Source organism: Gymnoscopelus microlampas, assembly GCF_963454915.1.
Source record: "Gymnoscopelus microlampas genome assembly, chromosome: 10".
Lineage (NCBI taxonomy): Eukaryota > Metazoa > Chordata > Actinopteri > Myctophiformes > Myctophidae > Gymnoscopelus > Gymnoscopelus microlampas.
Window position 1 is genome coordinate 28,574,766 of NC_139947.1, and position 21,684 is coordinate 28,596,449.

The 21,684-nt window shown below is 41.5% G+C and overlaps 1 protein-coding gene across 1 annotated transcript; it reads right to left on the reverse strand.

Annotated features, from left to right (window-relative positions):
• Window positions 1-2,657: 2,657 nt before the first annotated feature.
• Window positions 2,658-7,763, reverse strand: tnni1a (troponin I type 1a (skeletal, slow)). Its single transcript, XM_084068783.1, has 6 exons — window positions 7,716-7,763; window positions 6,168-6,299; window positions 5,801-5,890; window positions 4,636-4,812; window positions 3,318-3,443; window positions 2,658-3,186 (listed from the first exon to the last, which is right to left on the reverse strand). Exons 1-5 carry the CDS (start codon window positions 7,722-7,724, stop codon window positions 3,339-3,341), a joined length of 513 nt encoding a protein of 170 aa, XP_083924909.1. The 5' UTR covers window positions 7,725-7,763; the 3' UTR covers window positions 2,658-3,186; window positions 3,318-3,338.
• Window positions 7,764-21,684: the final 13,921 nt, after the last annotated feature.

The window sequence follows — 21,684 nt, forward strand, 5'->3', positions numbered from 1 at the left end:
TTTGGTGCAGACTGAAAAAAGCAGTTCAAGTACAGAGCCAACATAGGTACAGTTTTCTAAGTCTAGAGGGTTTAAGTTGGTTTAAAGGACAACTTTGGTTTTTCACAACCAAGGTTTATATTTTAGCTTGTAATTAAAGTAAATAAAAGATGAGTGTTGTTTTTTATTCATTTACTGCTTTCAATAATTTTAGCAATTTTAGTGATATTTTTTACAGTGGGCGAGGCATTCTGTCCGGTGGCTAAATATGTCTTTTACACAATCCCATGTGTCCCATGGTCTTTGATGGCCAGATGTGAGTTATTGGGGGCTAGAAGAGCTACTGTAATTAATGATAAAGAAAACGCAGAGTTATTGTGTAAAAAAAATACATATTTAGCCAACGGACAGAATGCCCCCGCCCACTGTAAAAAAAAGATCGCGAACATTGCAAAAACTATAGAAAGCAGTAAATGAAAAAAAAATACACTCATCTTTTATTTACTTTAATTACAAGCTAAAATATAAACCATGGTTGTGAAAAACCAAAGTTGTCCTTTAAGCTTCTGTCAAAAGCTGCGATCTAGGACTTATTTTACAGTTTTTCCTCAGTCACTTTGGCACATTTCTCAGATCACACTTGAAATTCTCAAAACTACTTGTTCAATTTCCACATTATTTAGTCACTTGTGCACATCATCATTCTTTTAAAACAAATTGCACATGCTTTGGCATGTGCAACATGTGTATAGTTGCTGGCTGTTTCCTATATGACTAATTCCTTATATGACATAAGCAATCATGATCAAAATGTATTTTACTGGTTCCCTGTTGAATACTCTTACCCCCCCCCCCCAAAAATAATGGCATGAGTTCATTACGTGCAAAATGGTTGAACCAACTGTCATAATCTGTCAAGCATATTATATTTGAATCTTGCCTTTCACCAATGAAGGGAAGAGGAAGATATCGTATCCATTGTGATGTGGATGAGAATCTGTGTCCCGACAGACAGGAAAGTCAGGAGGTGTAGAAAGAACTGCACTGTAATTCTCCATTAACATAAATATTTACTTTGGAGAGATACACCAAGGATTTTGAGCAAGTTCTGGGCTTTAGCAGGTAATCCATTCTGCCCTATACAAAGCCAAAGTGCTGTAAGTACATCTTTGGACACGTTATATTGACTTATTTGTCTCAAAGGTCAAATAAGCCTTCATGATATTGTTGTCATTAGAGTTATTGGATTGGATGCGCCACCAACTTTGTTGTAGTTCAGACATCGTTGCATTTACCTCTTTCCATCGGTAGAGGGAGACAATGGAGATAAGACTTACGGATTGTGGCTTTATGTTCTATGGAGGTGTACTGTAATGTTTCCAAATACATGCCCTACCCAGAGCTAAGGCAGAATGTTTGCATGGTATTGGGGACTATCGTAAGCGCCAGTGCCTACGATTACGTGCATGTCTGTGGGTGTTACTGTTTGTCAAAGTAAAAAAAGAAGAGAGAAACATAGCTCATCTGAAATGCTCTGTTGTGGATGATGTTCCCAATGCAACAACTAAGCTTGTCATCCTTTATGGAGTGACTCTTGTCCACCTGCTGCACACAAGGGGCTATTTGCATCCAACCAGATAACCAGATAAAGGAAGCACCTTTCACAGAGTGCTTTATGCACATGCAAAATACACCAGGATGCTATGAATAGCGCTGTAAAGCAACGCAGGCAGGATGCTGGACTGGACAGCCTTGCAGCTGGCACCATTTTCAGTGTGTGAGTGGATCTGTCAAACACTCTCTGACGTTTGCACACTGTCAAGATCAATACCATAAAATCATGTCATCGTTCTGTTGTTTATTGTCCCCAGGTAGAATTACACTGTGGCCGGACCTACAGAGTATGCCATACATACACTATATACTGCATACACAAGGTCTGTAGTGTTGTTTTATTAGAACCATAGCCAAATTAAAGCCGGTTTTATCACATAAGGACCTTGTAGCAGTTATCCACGCTTTCATTACGTCAATTGGGTATGGCAAGGTAGGGCAGGTGCCATACCTTGGCTCCAAAAATAAATAGTAGCCTAATGCAGGTGTAAGACCATAATAGGTACAATGCATAGTTTATTATGCATTTTGGGGGGTTTGACCCCCAATAACATTTCGGCTGCGCGGCTTTGCCCAGGATAGGTGTCCCTTATTTCAATCTCTGGGAGTTGGCAATCCTAACCTTGCGATACCTTAGCTTTTGCTGAACTGATGCCACTGACCTCTCCACTGGACTACTGTAATTCCTTGTACTTGGGATTGACTCAGTTCAACCTGTCTTGTTTACAGATGGTTCAAAATGCAGCTGCTGTTAACTGGAACAAAGAAAAGACTCCTGTTTTGGCACAATTGCACTGTCTGGCTATCAGCGAAATATAGAATTGATTTTAAAATGACATGTAGGAGTCAAGCATTTAGACCTGTACTTTTCTCCTGGTGTACGTCACAAATGAACTCTCACACTTATGAAGAATGATGAAGGATGACTCTTCTCAATGTCAGAGTCATTAGATCTTTTTCTCTTGCTATCTAGATCCTTTATAGTCTAGTTCAACTGGGCCTGCTCAGCATTGTTATACATGCCACTGAGCATGCTAGGTATAGAATCATGCAGTGCACACCTGGATATTTCTTTGCTCCTTTATTCAGGTTTTTCCTTTAATTTGTACCTGTCTGTATTATATACTGCATTATGGATATCTTGATATTAAAGTACATGTTGTCGCAGTTGGGTGGAAACCTAAAACTGTTACTTTTCATGAAATGGAAAAAATAACCCGTATTCCAATGGATCCAATGTAATTATTTAGTCACTAGCTCTTGTTTTCATTAGTTAAATATTTATAAAACCCACAGACAGAGTTAACCACTTTAACTTTCACTTCAAATGTTCTCAAATACTGTAGATATGTATATTTGCTACTTTTGTGTGAACATGAATTCACAAAAAAAAAAAAAAAAAGTTGAAATATGGAGATATAAGGTTTCTGCCCGACAGCAACAATGTGTAATTTGATTATTTGACACACGTATTGATAGATAAAACGGCAAAACATTCAAAGAGTCAGCTGGTCAGTCCTTGAGAGAGGAACGTCTTTTGAAAATGGCGTCAACTACATCTTCTCAAAACGTCAGCAGGGTTGTATAAAGTACCTGTGAAAGCAAGTGGCAGGTGATTAAAAACAGGCAAAAATAAATTAAAAAAAGCGATTTCAAAGGTAGGCTACTGTAGGTTTATAAGTAAGTTGTAAGTTTTATCGTTAATTATTACATCTAAAACTCACCATTTGATTGGAAGATAGGTCTCACTGGGCGGGACCCTTGGCAGCATCAAACATCTTTTTCCTGCCCTCCATGCCTGACATGGCTTCCACATTCTTCCTCCAATCACTATCCTCCACTGTCTTCTTCTGGTTGGTTGGTTGGATGGATGGATGGATGGATGGGCGGATGGACGGACGGACAGACAGACAGACAGACAGACAGGCAGGAAGAGTGACAGACAGGAAGAGTGACAGTCACATAGTTAGAAGGTGATTGCATTCTAAAATGGGACATAACTTGGGGGGGGGGGGGGTAGAGCTTGTACACTATATGTTTTTAAGAGAGCAGGCAGTTTAATGGGTTGAGAAGTTTATATGAATTATTGTTATGCTTGAGTGTTTGAAACCCATATTGTCAGCTGGGAATCCCCCAGGAGAGAATACTGCATAATCACACTAGTTTAACAGGTTTACACAGAGCCTAACACGCACGCGCACGCGCGCACACACACACACACACACACACACACACACACACACACACACACACACACACACACACACACACACACACACACACACACACACACACACACACACACACACACACACACACACACACACACACACACACATCCACTGACCATTGAACAGAACAGGTCACAAAAGAGCTTCTCTATACTCCCTGTGTACAATGGGATCATTGTCTCGTGTATGGCACACACACACACGCACACGCACACGCACACGCGCACACGCACACGCACACACACCTGCCACCGCCCTGCTCTCTCCTCCATTGGAGATACAGTAGGCTATAGTCTCGAACACACCCTCGCCATACTGTGCACACGTGCACACGCAAACACGCACACAGTGAAGGTTTCCCATGACACCTTGAACACTGATGTCATACTGTATGTTTATATGAGTCTTGAGTCTTAAGTCATGGGCACTTTGCCCGAGGACGCAGATTATAGCTTCATGACGCGCGTGCGTGCGTGCTATTTTCACTACTTTTGTGCGACACTCTTGTATGATTAAGTAGGGCATTCATTTTATTTACAACAAAGCATAAAAAGTTGAAATATAGAGATATGAGGTTTCTGCCTGACAAAAATGTGAATATGTTTTTTTTATAATCAATCAGGCTAATTAACCACTTTTTAGTCGTACAACGGTGTCATGCAAAAATAGCAAATATAGCAGATCTCCAAGTTTCTATTTTCCCCACAATAGCGATCATTTGTATACAAATCCATTATCGATTCCCTTTTTTTAATCCGATTAAATTGATCAGTTCGATCATGTGTTGCTCCCCTAGTTCTGCACAGAGTACCTTCTCAGTGTCCTCTTTCTTGACCGACTTGAGGTTGGCCCGGAGGTCCATGGACACTTTGTGCTTGGAGCCCAGCAGCGAGCGCAGGATGGCGTCGGCAGACACGCGCACGCGCCTCAGGCTAGGCCGCTTGAACTTCCCCCTCAGGTCCAACACCTTGATGTTGAGGTCCTTGATCTGCATGGGCCAGGGTGGGAGATTCATTGGTGAGACGTGAGCAGTGGTGGAAAAAGTACTCACGTTTTCTACTTAAGTAAACGTATCAATACTGCAATGTAGAACTACTCTGTTACAAGTAAAAGTCCAGAATTCAAAATTTAAAAGTACAAAAGTACCAAATCTTCATATAATTGGTCCTCACTAATACTCATGATAAAATGGTACCATTTTTTTCTACTTGGTCTGTGTCTCATAGGAGGGCTAGTCCAGAAACCCGTCTACCAGTGACATCATCGTTAGGCATGATTTTTTTTTTTATTTCACATTTTTTATTTAGATTTTTATTAACACAAGAACAATGGCTTCTTTTATTGCATTGCAACTTTCCAGGAATAGAAAGCCTGCAGTTTCTATTAGCTTGGATTTCCCATTGATGATGTCACTGGTAGACGGGACTCTGAACTGTCCACAGCCCTCCTCTGAGACAGAGACCGAGTAGAAACAAATTGTACCATTTTATCATGAGTATTAGTGAGGACCAATTATATGAAGATAGGTTGAAAATCGGTGAAGTCGTCCTTTAAGGACTTTTAAGACCTTTTTTAATACCTAAAAAAATAGAAAAATAAATTACTGCATCAAAAGTAATCAACAAATTATACTCTAAAAACTGGTCAAACATTGGCCAAATTGTCAAATAATATAAGGCGAGGCGTTGTGAACTTGTAGAATATTCCACAATATTTATCTGTGGAACTGAGTCAAACTAAATGTAATGCCTCAACTCCTACAATTACAAGTGCTTGTGGGTGGGGGGTCCCCAGTTCAAATATGATTATTTTGGGGGGTTGTGGCCTGAAAGGGTTGAGAACCACTGTTGTAAACAGTTCATCTTGACACTGGAACGTCTGCAAGTGCATGCAAACAGAAGTACCTCTATGGTGGCTACAGATAAATGTGTTCATTTGTTCACGTCCGTGACATTGAGCTAAACGTTGTAGCCTACCTCACGTGTGTTGAGCGTGACTTTGGCTTCGATGTCATATCGTTCCTCATCTACCACGTCGATCTTGCCATGGAGCTCTTGGCATAAGTCCTACACGTGCCCACATGCACGCACACACACACACACACACACACACACACACACACACACACACACACACACACACACACACACACACACACACACACACACACACACACACACAATATGGATTCACTAGGTGTGCTTGTCATTTTATATGTCGGTGTCTAATTAATGGCTAATTAATTAGACCTGGACTGTAATAAGCAAGATAGAAAGCTAGAAGTAGTGCTGATCTAGACTAAACCAAGTAAATTTCACGAGTCATGTGGGCATGAGTATTTACCTGCAGCTGTGCCAGGCTCATGCCACTAGTGTGTAGCGGGGGGGCTCTCTCTGCCAGGTACTTGTGTTTCTCCTCCTCTTTATCCAGAATCTCCTGCTCTAACTCCTCCTTAGCCTTAGCCACCATCAGACTCTGTAAAAACACCAGTCATCATCTTCCACTGCCTGATTTATACTTGGTTATTCATCGTGTTGCATGCTGAAAATAGCTGATCTACAAGCGATGCGTTGGGAGAGCTTGTGTAGAGCTTGTGTAGCTTGTAATGTAGATCTACAATTTTTTGTGTGAGACACCAGCGTGCAACTAAGTATAGTTACATAATTACCTTTTTTTCTTCAAGGCAGAACATTTCAGTGCATGCACTGACTGAATTGTCTTCAGAAAGAGAAATATATGTATTTCAAATAGGCCTGCAACTAACGAGCATTTTCTGTCAATTAAATAATCTGTACAAATGATGGTACTGTAGATCCTAAAATTGTTTTTCAAGAAAAGAGGCTCTTCATGATACATCACTGAAATTATTATTCAATCACAAAACATTTACTTGATTATTTCTCTGTCTTCGTTTAATCAATTAAACATTTCACCCCTTTTACAAATCTTTTTATTTTTTTGTGTGTTTCATGGCACAAGGTACGTATATCAATTTGATTGATTGACATATTTATTGATCATGAAATTTTAAATCAACACGATTTCCTCTTCACATAGACCTTCTGTTGTTAAATCAGAAAGTGTTAAGGTTACCCTTCTTGTTTTAGTAGTCTACTCCTCTTAACCACTTAAACGCTCTAGACTTAGTAAACTGGACTTGAGTTGGCTCTGTACTTAGACCGCTTATTTTTCTGTCTACACTAAAAATCTGTGTTCCCCTAGAGGTCTTCAACAGGGGGACCCCTAGGGGGTCCTCCGAGTTACTACAGGGGGTCTGCCAAATCTTTGTGTGATTTTTACATTAACCACTTCAACCAAGCATCCCTATTCTGAGGAGAACTTTAGCCAAAAATAGCAGATCTACAAGCACACAACGCCTCGCGGTTGTGCGCTTGTAGATCTACTATTTTCGGCAAAGTGGTTTAGTATAGGGGGGAAAAAGAGCAGGCTAAGTACAGAGTGAAAGGTCAGGTTTACTAAGTGTTGTTTAAGAACATGGTTAAATGTCTGTAAATACACATTAACATGAATCCAACATGATAGTGCTGTGAAACAAGTCTATGAAGCTGCCAATGAAATCTATGAAAAAATAAATATTCTATACAATATATAATGGGGGTCCCTGCTTTACCTCGCTCTCAGCCAAGGGGTCCTTGGCCTGAAAACGTTGAAGACCCCTGCCCTAGATTATGAATGCTGGGGTTCAAGCGTTTAGCAATCTAAAGAGGGCCTTCCTGCTTTTAGTACTGTAAAAGATTGGCTCACTACGTCTTCCCTCTAGTGTCAGTCAGAACATTGAATAGGACTGTGCTGCCCTCTTGTGGTTGAACTAGTGGACTGCAGAACAGTGGAAAGAAAGCATGACAGCATACACTCACTGCCCTTCCTTACCTTCAGCATCAGCTTCCTGGATGCTGAGATCTTGGATTTCCCCTGGTCAGAGAGCGAGACACAGAATGTTGTTATAACAAAAGGTCATGCAGTTTCACTAAAGGCTAGAAAATAATAAGCTCCATTACTGTGCTAGAAAAATGTCAAATAATTTGATCATCTGTGTTGTATGCAGTGTATTACCTCTTGCCTGTAAAAGAAAAGAAGGAAAATTAATTAATTAGGCAGGAATTACATACAGTATGAGACATAATACTGATCATTGACAAATGCAACGTGTGTGTGTGTGTGTGTGCGTGTGCGTGTGCGTGCGTGTGTGCTCTATTAAAAGACCACAAAGCCTATTCACTCACACTTGTTCAGGCATCTTGCTGATGAGATTTCAAACTGGAGGACAGACAAGAGAGGTTAGATGTTTGGCTGACACACACACACACACACACACACACACACACACACACACACACACACACACACACACACACACACACACACACACACACACACACACACACACACACCAGTTGTCAGTGCTCATCAGCTGCTGGAGCGCTAGACAAGATCATCTTTCCCATCTCTCTCTCTCTGTGTGTGTGTGTGTGTGTGTGTGTGTGTGTGTGTGTGTGTGTGTGTGTGTGTGTGTGTGTGTGTGTGTGTGTGTGTGTGTGTGTGTGTGTGTGTGTGTGTGTGTGTGTGTGTGTGTGTGTGTGTGTGCGCGCGCGCGTGACAGAGAGCTTTCATCATAGAAGTGAACTTGGAGTCAGTCTCCTGAAAAAACTGTCAGCAGACCAATTACCCAGAACTCTCGCCATTCTCAGTTCTTTGGTCTGGCTCGTTAACACAATCCTCTGTATGCTTTCCGCAAGTGCAGAGGGCACGCTTTGTAAGGAACACTGACACAGCAACACACTTTTAACAGAAGCCATTGTAGACGTGTTGTTAGCCGCCCCACAATTCCAAACCAAATCATCCTGCTGCTTGTTCTGTAATAGTATCTCAGGACATTTTAAAAGCAGTTCCTCTTGCAGTTACAACGTACAACACTAATGTAGCAGGCATGTGGAAGATGGCTGCATCACAGTGTTAAAATGTGCATTCAAGTTGTGTTTTTACAAATTAAAATCACTTGAAATGACTTTGAGGGGATGATTTCCCTCATCATTCTGTTTTTATCTTCTGGTGTTCATCATCGGACAATGTTAGGACCATTACAATGACTGCTAATCTGTAACAGATTTGACAAGGCATGAGCTGGGGACCTGGTTTAAAGCCACTTAACTTAATTCCCATCCCAACTTCTTGCTTCCTGATGTCAACACATACCTCCAATAATGCCTCTCACCCCCTCTGATTGAATTAGCCTTATCCTAGTACATCTCTCTCTCTCTCTCTCTCTCTCTCTCTCTCTCTCTCTCCCTTCCCTTTATCCTGAACCCCTGTCTCTTTTATCAGCCGTTGCTGCACTTAACCACTTAAACCCCTATACTTAGTTTGGGGTAGCCGTAGCTTAGTGGTTGAAGAGGCCGTCTGGTAAGACAAAGGTGGCGTCCCGACTCTGGTCTATGTGTCAAAACAAGTGTCCAGCTGAGCGAGACACTTAAAGCGATAGTTCACCCCCAAAATGACTTTTTTACTATCGATTAGTCACCCCACAGAGATTTGAATTCATGGATACGTTTTTGTTTTTCTCGCATTCCTAAGCCAATAATTTGATGACCAGTGGACCGGTAGGCAGTGGTTCCGGTAGGAGAGACAAAGGAGAAGCTTTGTGTTTCCTACCAGAACCGCTGCCGGTCATCAAATGATTTTTTTTTTTTGGGATAGTTGCTGCTGCATTGTCTGAAGGAAGCCGAACCAAAATACGTTTTACTCTTATGTACCTGTACACAAGATGTAACAATAAAGTACAACCTTGAACCTTGAACCTTGAACCTTGAACCTTGAACGGCTCCCCTTGAATGTTCACCCTAGATAATATAGGGCGTTGGTTCTCAAAGTGGGGTCCGGGGACCCCCAGGGGTCCTTGAGGGAGTTCCAGGGGGTCCCCAGCTAAATCGTAGTTAGGAACCAAATGGACCCTTATGGGTCTGTAACTCAGAGAGTGTACAAATGTCTGTGTATCTATACATGCACGGAATCATTTGTACACTCTCAGAGTTAAATTAACATTGATTTTACGATATAGATTGGGGTCCAAGAGATAGAAATGCCATTAGATGGGGGTCCGTAGCCTAATACATGTCAAACTGGGGGTCCAAGAAATTTAAATGCTTGAAAATGCTTTTCAAATGGTGGTCCGCGGGCCAATAAGTGTCAAACTTTTAGTTTCACGGACCACCATAACTGGTCCATTTGTACACTCTCAGAGACACAGACCTGTAAGGGTCCAATTGGAACCCCCTCAAGGAACCCTGATGGTCCCTGGACCCCCACTTTGAGAACCACTGTCCTAGATTTGTTTAAATGACTCACTGGTATCGGAATCGGTACTCGGTAGCAACAGATACACAAGTTATGGGTATCGGAATGGTATCGGTACATCTCTACTGTTCCTTCTAGTCAGTGTCCAGTAATGGATCACATCCTGCTATAACCTCCAGGCAGGACGAGGGTTACGGGCTGCTTCAGTGGATTAGGAAAATTCCACACAGATAGTCACCGCTTCTCTCATCTCCATCTTTCTCCTCACGATTATCTCAGGGGGGTGGGGGGGACAGGAATTTAGAGTGGCAGGTCTCCCCAAATAGACCGCGGGACAACTGATAGACATGAGGGATTGTGGTCTACTGGGGTGCCTATAGGCTCACTGGGGATTTATCTGTAGTCGCTTTGGGCTGTCACGGTCGAGTTCAATGGTGCAGCCAACTCTGCAATCTGTAACCAGGACCAATTGTTTGAACGTTGAAACAGCGTTTTGGCAAATTCTGCTCACCGTCATCATGGGATTACAGTAATGCAGCGCTGTTGATGCTACAATTATCACTGGACCAGCTTTTGTTCAGTTTGTGAAGAACTCTAGAGCACTAGATCAAGAGGCATCAAATTATATGGCTCTCATCTACATGCCTTTGACACAGTGGCGTCAGTTCAGCAAAAGCTAAGGTATGGCAAGGTTAGGGTTGCCAACTCCCAGTGATTAAAATAAGGGACACCTATCCTGGGCGGGCGGCAAAGCCGTGCGGCTGAAAAAAACTGTTGGGGGTCAAACCCCCCAAAACCCCCGAAATGCATAGAAAACTATGCATTATACCCATAACACAATACAAACACAATGGTCTTACGCCTGCATTAGGCTACTATTCAATTGCTATTACTATTGTAGTTCATTGATTACATTTGACATAGTTAATCCAATCAAAAGGTTAAACCAAACAACCAGCATCAGTTAGAATGCACAAATGAGCACAAACATGCAAAACAAATAATTTCCTCCTAGATATACAGTACACTGAACTACAGCAGTCTGCAAAGGGATGACCTATTGACCACATCTTGAAATCTGTAGCCTACTAGCCTACATAATACTGTATACTGTCAGGGGCGTCACGGCCATTCACTGTGCGTACGACGCGACACCCTCACTTTCACAGATCCGTGATTTCATCTGCCCAAAAAACGCAACATTTTGAAAATACAAAATGTGTTTACATTTGACAGTTACAAATGTTTTTCACGATTTTTCAAAAATTGCAGATCTAAGTGTAAAATAAGGGGTATAGTGATAGTCCACCGAAAGTCCATCCCCCCCACCTTCTGAGAGCCTGTGACGTCCCTGTATACTGTACATCCTGTGACATCATGTCTAGCTTTGATGCAGCACATTCACACAGCCTCACAAGACTTCAAGGATACTCTACCAGTGTCAGGAAGGCAAGCTGTAGTAGTCTTGATCCGGGCCAACCAGAAGTGAGAGGAAGAGATGGAGAGATGAGACAAAAGACAGGAGGAGCCCGATGGGACAGATGAGGGATGAGTGTGTCCCCCTATTTAACCACACCTCTCTCACCCCTTTCTCTTCTGTCAGTGGAGGCTATTATTAGTCTCACTCGTCTTTTTCTATCTGCCTAAATCCTCCTGTGTTCATTTGTCCCTCGCACTGTTTTAGATGGTTTCATCCAAATGCTGCGGAGTGGCCAGGAGAGACCAGCCTAAATCTTTCCAGGCGGCTGTTGGGTGGTTAATATTATCTTATTAATTAGGGATAACGACATTAGCTGTCATCGACCAGATTTAGGTAATGTTAGGTAACAATGGAAGGGCTGGGGCTTTGGAGAGAGATGTCTACAACATCATTTTTTTCTCCCTTTTCCCCCCACCATAGTACAGTAACTACTGGGCATTGTTGCTGGTGTCTAGCTAAACTAACGGCTTACCAACATGGCATTTTCATTTGGTATCCAAGAAAAAGAACTTAAGTTCATTATGGATCTGGAACATTGACTGTTGTCAGTCAGAAACGGTCTATAAAGCAGGGGACGGGGTTAGTTGAGTTGTAACACGTTCCTTTTGCAGTACCCTTGTTGTTCTTTGCTATTTTATACTTGCATAGTACGTTAAAATTGTATGACGGTACTTATTATGGATTATATCTTTCTTTACGTCTCCGCTATATGGCACTCAGTTTACAAACATTTGCATTAAAAGGACCATAATGGAAATAAGCTCTCAAGCATTTTTGCGTTTTATCCTTTTGACAGATATATGTGTACACACGCTTTGTCAATAAAAACTTCAATCAATTTTAAAAAAAGGGCATTTAGAGCCTGTGTAGCTTGGTCGGGTCAGGACATGAAGTCTGGGGCATTGGGTTTTCTGGTTCTGGCAGGAAGAGGACAATGCCAAAGACTGGAAATTAAAATATACACAAACTAGATGGCAAGATGGAGGAAGGTGGCATTGGGCTGAGGGCTGTTGTGGAACCGGGACTGTGCCAAAATAAACTGGGTGAAGTAGAAATGTGATATAGGCCGGAAAGGAAAGTATTTTGTGTGTGTGTGTGTGTGTGTGTGTGTGTGTGTGTGTGTGTGTGTGTGTGTGTGTGTGTGTGTGTGTGTGTGTGTGTGTGTGTGTGTGTGTGTGTGTGTGTGTGTGTGTGTGTGTGTGTGTGTGTGTGTGTGTGTGTGTGTGTGTGAGAGTGTGTGCGCACGCGCACACACGCACATGTGTGAGTGCACATACAAATGTGTCACACATATAAAACACCTGTCCCATATTAGTGAGAGGGTTAACCTTGTTACCATATTACATGTTTTCTTTCTCATTTGAACCTCTGATACTATTTATTACACGCGCGCGCGCGCGTGCACACACACACACACACACACACACACACACACACACACACACACACACACACACACACACACACACACACACACACACACACACACACGATAGGATCTGAACCATTTTAATGAAATTCTTCTCTAAACAGGCAGATCAAGATGCCTAGCATGGTTCAAGAGGGGTTTAGCTGTACTGATCTGTTGGCCATTAGGGTTCACGTGTCATATAGATGGATATGACACAGTATCTGCAGGGTAAAGCAAAGCAAAGCAAAGTTTGTTGTTTACCCAGGGTGTCGGACTAAGCACGAAGCTTGTTTCCAGCCGGACCCTGCATGGAAGCCTTGCTCAAGGGCTATTCAGCGGTGATTCATGATTGATGTGATGAATTGGGGAATCGAACTAGGGACCTTCCGGTATCAAGGCCGCCCCTCTAACCACTAGGCCACCGCTGCCACGGGTCACGAGTCAGGACCAGACTATAGGACCCTGCGTTTTTTCTATGATTTTTGGACTAGTTTTTATTTTGTATCTATCTACGTATCTATACATGCACGGAATCTCTTTCTCTCTGTGTGTGTGTGTGCCTGTCTCCCGCATAACTGGAGAACTGGCCGACCTATTGATTTCAAACTCGGCGTAGATATAGCAGAGGCCGACCTGAGAAGTTGTAGGGTCGATGGTTATCCTGTCTGTCTGTCTGTCTGTCTGTTTGTCTGTCTGTCTGCTCATTTTGCTAGGGTGGGATGGCTCAGGGTAGAGGACAGAGTACAGCAATTTGCAATATGGCCCTGGTCTACAAGATACACTACACCACAAAGACACCCATGTACCTGTCAAACGGCCATGGCTGAGTGGTTAGTTAGCCCGGTTGTCCCAAGTACGATTCCAGGCCGTGACAGCAATGTGTCGACGTGTGTTTCCTTGAGCAAGACTCTTAACCCCTAATTGCTCCCTGGGCGCCAATGGAGGGAGAAGGCTGCCCACTGCTCCTAGTTGTTATAGGATGGGTTAAAAGCAGAGGACGAATTTCACCTATGTGCATATATATGCACACATAATGTGACAAAATACCACCCCAAAGAAGTGGGGACTATTCTATTCTATTCTATTCTATTCTATTCTATTCTATTCTAACTACTTCAAAAATGTTAAAGACGTCCATAAACACAACATCAGTCACGTTCAACGTTTTGTGTAGTTGCATATTTGACCTTGCTTCCTATTGTTGTTTAAACCAGTGGTTCTCAACATTTTCATGTCAAGGACCCTTAAATTAATATGTATTTGTCCACGGACCCCCATCTGTGTGTGATCATGGCCTAGTCGCTACTTTTGGACAGTATAGACCTGTCCGCTTGTTTCTCTCGCAAAATCTGGCAACACTGCAACAGACACCAACAACAGTCCAGAAAATGCAGCCTTTGAAAAACACAAATTCAGTTTCAGTATTAAAGTTACCTTTCTCTTTTGTAAAGCTATATATTTTTATTTCAGTTAAATGAAAATGTTTTGTTTCTATACTTTCTAATAAATGTTCATTCCTTTGTTTTCGTTCCTTTTCGTCAAATATAATAAACTTTCCTCCCACACACAAGCATATTTCCATACAGATTTCACTGTTGGATGTGATCACAAAACAACCATGTCCGTGGTGAATTCAGTCATCCAAGTGGCAATTCATCTTTTTGTCCTCTGTCCTGTGACTGTTCCACTGAGCTCATCGTGTTTGAGTTCTTCTCTCTCTTTCTATTTTCTATCCCTTGTTTTCTGCCAACAGGGGATGGTTAGGTTTCAGCACCTATGTTAAAACTTGATCTCAACTTTACTGTGATGCCAGGACAATGTTGTGACAATGTGGCATGTATGTCACGTGGTGATAGTGATTGATGGATTGACAGATAGATGTATTGATCCAACAGAGAAGGCTTTCAACGTCCAAGGGCTCAAGACCCAACAGTGCAATAAAATAAAATAGAATACTGAAATCATCACAAAAAATGTACTCAAAAGTCAATGTACTGTCTGGAATATTCCTTGCCAATCCAGCTCTAGAATATCATTTCCTTATACAGGGTTGCAAAATGTTGGGGAAATGAAATGGAAACTATGGGAAGTAACAGGAATAATGAAAGTTTGGGATCCCAACGAATAATTTGAGATACAAGTGCAACAACAACTGTAGGTCAATCTTTTCTTTGTATTGCCTATTCATATTATGCAAATTGTGTGTAGAGGGAATTGGGAGATTATGTAATTACCTACAATGAGCATTCTCATGCTCATTTGTCTAATTATTTAGCTTAACTTTGCAGGAATAAGTAGCTTTAGACTACTATTTGATAGTTACCGGAAATATATATAAAACTATAATGAATTGCATTTTTATAATGAATTGCATTTTTATAGCGCTTTTCCAAGTGCTCAAAGCACTTTACAATGGTTCATTCATTCATACAGGGGGGGGACATTGGGAGGTAACTAAGTACATTTACTCAAGTACTGTACTTAAGTACAATTTTGAGGTATTTTTACTTTACTGGAGTATTTCCAATTATCAGTACTTTTACTTCTACTACTAAGAAAACATTGGAGTATACCAAAATCTTCTTAAAAACTTCTTAAGAAGGTTTAAGAAGAAACTTCCTCTTAACACATTCACTGCCAGAATGTAGCTATTGACGGACATATCCGTGATTTAAAATCCACCCGTTCACCGCCATTCACGGATATGTCCATGATAAAAAAAATAAAAATAAACCCAGAACCCAAGATAACGTGATCCGAAGATTTACTGCTCCATTCACTTCCTGGTTAACTTATTACTTTAAAATCCTGTATCTCGGCCCCTGTGTACTTTTTTTTTACTATGTATTTTTTGCGAAACATGCTATTTTCAACTGGGTATAACAAGAGAATGGGAGGTCATAATGACATTTTTATTTTTTCACGGAAGCACAGTGATTTCCTCTGTGATTAGCAACCATCAGGGGATCTATCATACTGGAGATAAATATTCTCTGGTTCTTGAAAAAATTGTCAGAATGCTTAAAAATGCTGGCAGAAAGCTACCTACCAGCATTAGAAAGCTCCTAGCAGTGAATGTGTTAAGAACGGTTTCTGCATGAGGCCCATTATCACCCGCTTTGATTGTGAAACTCTCAGCCTTGCTAAGGTTAGAACTGGACCCAAAGAGGATGGATTCAGTTTTACCCAGGTGTAGTGATAGTTTGTTGTCGGAGAGCCAGATACAGATCCTGTCACTGGTCATTTGGCTCAGACGTTACAGTAGTGCGGGCGCAGGGGTGCTTAATTTATACTTAGTTGCAGGCCAGCGTCACGTGCAGGAAGTTGCAGATCTACCAGCTGCGTGTTGCGTTGTGATGCGTTGTGAGCTTGTAGATCTGCTATTTTATGAATCAGGCTAAGTATAAAGGCTCAGTATAAATCAGGCTTAGCACCCCATCAGTGTGCAAGGTTCTGAGAATATCATCTGTGATGAAAGAGTGCTCTGCACATGTAATGGGAGAATGTATTGTGCACGGCCAAGGGACAATTTAATGCTGTCTGGCAGAAACCTTGTATCTCCATATTTAAATATTTTTTCGTAGGGTAAGTGATTTTCTTTCATTAAAATAAGTGTTAAAAGTCTATATTCTGATTGCTATACAGTGTTTGTTCAGTAACCGGTTAAGTCTCCATGTCTCTCCAGCTCTTTAATAAACAGAGCTGGAGAGACATTTTCAGGTTACCAATTTTATCCAATCAGGATAGAGAACTCAGACAGAATACAGATTAAACAAGTTAAATTGGAAATGATGACACAAAGAAACGAGCAGACAAAATTGGAACTGGAAAACTATATACAAAATTAAGCTGATAAATGGATACTCTCCTGATTGGCTGAAATTTTGCAACCCACCTGAATTTTTTTTTCTGTTTATTAAAGAGCTGGAAAGACAGGGAGATTCCTGTTACTGAACAAACACCCTGTAGCAATGATTACTATCAGAATATAGTGCTTTAACCTTTTCACAAAAAAAAAACTTGATTTCATCAATACGACACATGTCATAGCATGATGTCATAGCCTGGACTCTAAGTACTATGATAATGGATAATGGATAGTCCATAACCCGATGGGAATGCATTTCCAACGGGCATCGGTCCAGTTACTGAAATTCTATTACATGGAATGCTGGCTCCATGTAACCGTGAATTTAACATGCTGTATTTAGCATACAGCATGTTGAATTCACGGTTGCAATTCAGCTGGATTCCTATTATATGGGGATATTTTAACCAATGCACAAGACCTCGTATTGCCCTTTATGTGTGTACTATTATAAGGTAAAGAATTGTCATTGAAATTAGGCTACATTTCTATATTCCTCATTCACTGGACAGTTTTAGACCCTTTGCAGTCCTGGTACCACCACAGACAGAAAGAGAGAATGAGAGAGAGAAAAGGGGAGAGAGAAGAGAGAGAAGAGAGCGAGAGAATGTGAGACATTTCACACAGTGCTATGGTATTTGCAGTTTACATGCAGTTGGAAGGTAAAGTGTGTGATGGGACGCTGATTTCTTGCCCCTCCCTTTTTATGCGAGAACTTCTGGGAACTCAGATTAGGACGCTGCTGGTGGACGGGGGCGGTCGACTTGTCGAAAGTGATGAAAATTAAACGTAAACAGGAAAAGACAAATACTTGCCTAAGTTGCTTGAGCCAAATGTATACAACACACATACATAACCTCACACGTGTACACAAATGATGAGCAAGATGAATGAGGTGTTGACTCCGCTTACAGTTACTGGACAGTGGATAGGGGTCACTGCCAGGGTTGTCAGATTTTGCAAGCGGACAAGTCTACGAAAACAAGCTCAAAAGAAGTGACTATAGCAGTGGTTCTCAAGCATTTTCATGTCAAGGACCCCGAAGTGTATATGTAGTTGGCAGCGGACCCCCATCTGAAAAGGTTTTCAGAGATTTACAATGCATTCAAGATTTAATTTTTAAATATTGAAAATAGCCGAGCTACAAGCTCGCAACACGTTGCAGTGCGACACGTTGTGAGCTTGTAGATCTGCCAAAAAAATAAAAACTTGACAAAAATTTAAAGAATGGAATATTTCTTGAACATTTTCACAACACAAATCTTACATGGGGTTCCTGGCACAACATATTTTCAGATGGGGGGGTTTGCGGACAAATACACATAATTTTCCTTGACATAAAAATGTTTGAGAACCACTGCCCATATATTAAGCAACTACACTTTGGAAACAAGGCCAAAAAAACGCAACCCGCAACTATATTTGCGAGCGAGCTTACGGAGAAACAAACCCAAATTTGCTTGTAATAAGCGGACTTGGTGACACTGCATGCATGGTCACTAATGACAATCTGCCCCCCCCCCCAACACACACACACTCAGATTAACTGTACTTGACAGAAGGGCTGACAGCCCTCTAGTGGTGCTACAGTTAAACAGCAGAGAGTAGCCCTGTCCAGCAGAATCAGAGAGGAATGTGTCTGTTAGTGTAAGTAGGTCTGGGGGAGCAACACGCCTCCTTCCTATCTGTAAAATAAACACAACACTGGCTGGGTGTCTGGATGGTGCAGGGGTAGAGCTCCTGCCTCCTGGCCTGCAATACGTCCGACAGTATCATTTCATGTACTTCTACTTTACTTGAGTATGTCATACGTAATAGTTCTCTACTACATCCCAGAGGCAAATGTTGTACTTTCTACTCCACTGCAATTATTTGAAAACTTTTCTTTACGTACTTTTGGTACGTTAAGTTTTTTTTTTATGCCAATACTTTTGTACTTTTACTCAAGTATTTCTATGTTGCGGTGTTACTACTTTTACTTAAGGACTTCTTCCACCACTGGTCTGTGCTCTCATTAGGACCAACTGTAGGAGTTAGCTGTGGCAAGGGACTAGAATACACGAGGAATCGGAAATTGGCATCACGACTAAATTGGGAACAAATAAAAGAGAGAAAACAGTCCTGGTCAAAGCCTAAGCTCAGAGTATAACATTCAGACCACGCCAGCAAGCAGCATTCCATCATTCTGTTTCACTCGCTCTTCCTCTGTCAAGATGGACACAGCAGCAACTGATAAATGAACGAGTAACTGTCATTATTTCCCAATGACGTCAGTGGGCACAAGTCGGGGCATGTTTGGGTACCATTCCTGGTATGAGTGTCAAGGTGGCTGGGCAGAAATGGCCAAATATTCAAATCCCCTCAACAAAAAACACTTTATGTGTTTGGAATATTTTGCATATAATATTTTGGAATGAATGGATTGTAATTCACACCAGCTCTTCTGTAACATTAAACTCTGAATACCCTGAAACAACAAAGGACGTTGCTAAGAGCCTGTTTTTAAGATCTCTCTCTCTCTCTCTCTCTCTCTGTGTGTGTGAGAGAGAGAGACTACTGAGTAGTAGTAGTAGCAGACCCATGGGATGGAGGTCATAATGTTTGGAGAGAAAATTCCATGGAATTTTATTAGCGTGTGCGCGCGCACACACACACACACACACACACACACACACACACACACACACACACACACACACACACACACACACACACACACACACACACACACACACACACACACACACACACACACACACACACACACACACACACACACCCCTCTCTGAATGCAAACACATCGACATGCATACACCGTCACTCATATGACACAATAGACATCCCCCTCAGCGGTGGTGTTGTGTGCACATTCAACCTACACAGTACACACACACTCAGTCTTAAATAGCAGTGATCCGAAACCCGGTCTGCCTGCTTGTCTCCATGCAGGGCGCTGGTCCAGTGCTGACTCATGCAGTGTGGATGGTGGATGTGATGTGGGGTTTTCCACTGTTCTCCAGAGACATCAGCACAATCACTCCTTTATCCCTGACCTGGCCCTGTGCTGGGGTTGTGCCCAGCGTGGCTCTAGAACCACAGAGAGCATGATGCGCACGCACACACACACACACACACACACACCCACAAACACGCAAACACACACACGCACATACACACGTATTCTAAATCTTGACCTAAGTTTACTGAAAAACTAAAGCTCTATATTCAGATAGTAATCATTGCTGTAGAGTGTTTGTTCAGTAACAGGAGTCTTCCCGTCTCTCCAGTTCTTTAATAAACAGAAAATACATTGTCCTGTATCCTGTATGAGTTCTCTCTCCTGATTGGATAATATTATATATAGCAGGAGAGATGGGGAGACCCTGAACAAACACTATATAGCAATGATTATTATCAGAATATATTAAAGGAGACACACCATGAATTTCACTTTTTTTTTATTTTTTTGGTATTTTTTGGGCTCCCCAGTGTCTCTTGTACCCCAAAAAATATTTTTTGTTAACATTCAGTCATTCATTCTCATTTCAGAGATTTTCAGAATGGGCGTGTCTAAACAGGCCATCTCAGAATGGCAAGTTTGCTTACCTCACCAAACTTTCTGCCCATGTATTTTGCCAGACAGAATTGCTCAGTACCGCAGTACAGCACCCCCCTGCCCAACAGGACGTTTTGGTATTGCAGCTGAAAGTGCTTTATAAGCCTGAGAGAATTGACTTGGGATGAGTATATCTGAGTGTTGATTTAGGCTCAAACCTTTTGAAAATGGTTTGAGGGACATACACCATATGATATTAAATATCAAATATTTTTTTTAAATTCATGGTGTGTCTCCTTTAACACTTATTTAAAGAAAAAATAAATAAATAAAAATAAATAATACTAAAATAAAATAAAAATCACTTACTGCTCCTTTAACCACTTCAACCCCAGCATCCATATTCTGGGTGGAACATTAGCCAAAAATAGTAGATCTACAACCTCACAACGTGCTGCGTTGCGACTCTTTGACGGCTTGTAGATCGCCTATTTTTGATTTAGATTATTATTACAAAACATCCATTTAACACTAACTTTGACTATTTGAAAATAGTAGATCTACAAGCTCACAACGCTTCGCATCGAGACACGTTGTGAGCTATTTCCAAAGCATTTTTATACATTTTAGACATATGATAACTTTCTGCATAATTCTGCATAATGACTACTTTTACTTTTGATACTTTAAGTATATTTTGATTACTTAAGTCAAAGATTTGAGTAATTTTTCCACCACTGGTTACGGATATTGACACCTTGCTGAGTTTCATGTGGTGTGTGTGTGTGTGTGTGTGTGTGTGTGTGTGTGTGTGTGTGTGTGTGTGTGTGTGTGTGTGTGTGTGTGTGTGTGTGTGTGTGTGTGTGTGTGTGTGCGCGCACATGGGTGCTTGTATGTCCTGTATGCATACGTGCGTAGGAGGATGCTTTGTGTGCACATGCCTTTGGGCTGTCTGTGCTCCTCGTTACAATTCCTAAGAATAAACAACAAAAGGTGGCCAGACTACAGAGCACCAGCTTTGCCAGGTCTGCTTATAATAAGCGACTTTGAGCTTGTCTTTTCTGTAAAGTTGCTTGTAAATATTGTTAGGGTTGCGTTTTTTTGGTCTTTTTTTCTAAAGTGTAGTTGCTTATTTGGGCTTGTTTCCAAATTTGGTGGTTGGTGGTTCTTAAACATGTTCATGTCAAGGACCCCCAAATTATCTGGAATTATAATTTGTGTCAGGGACCCCTG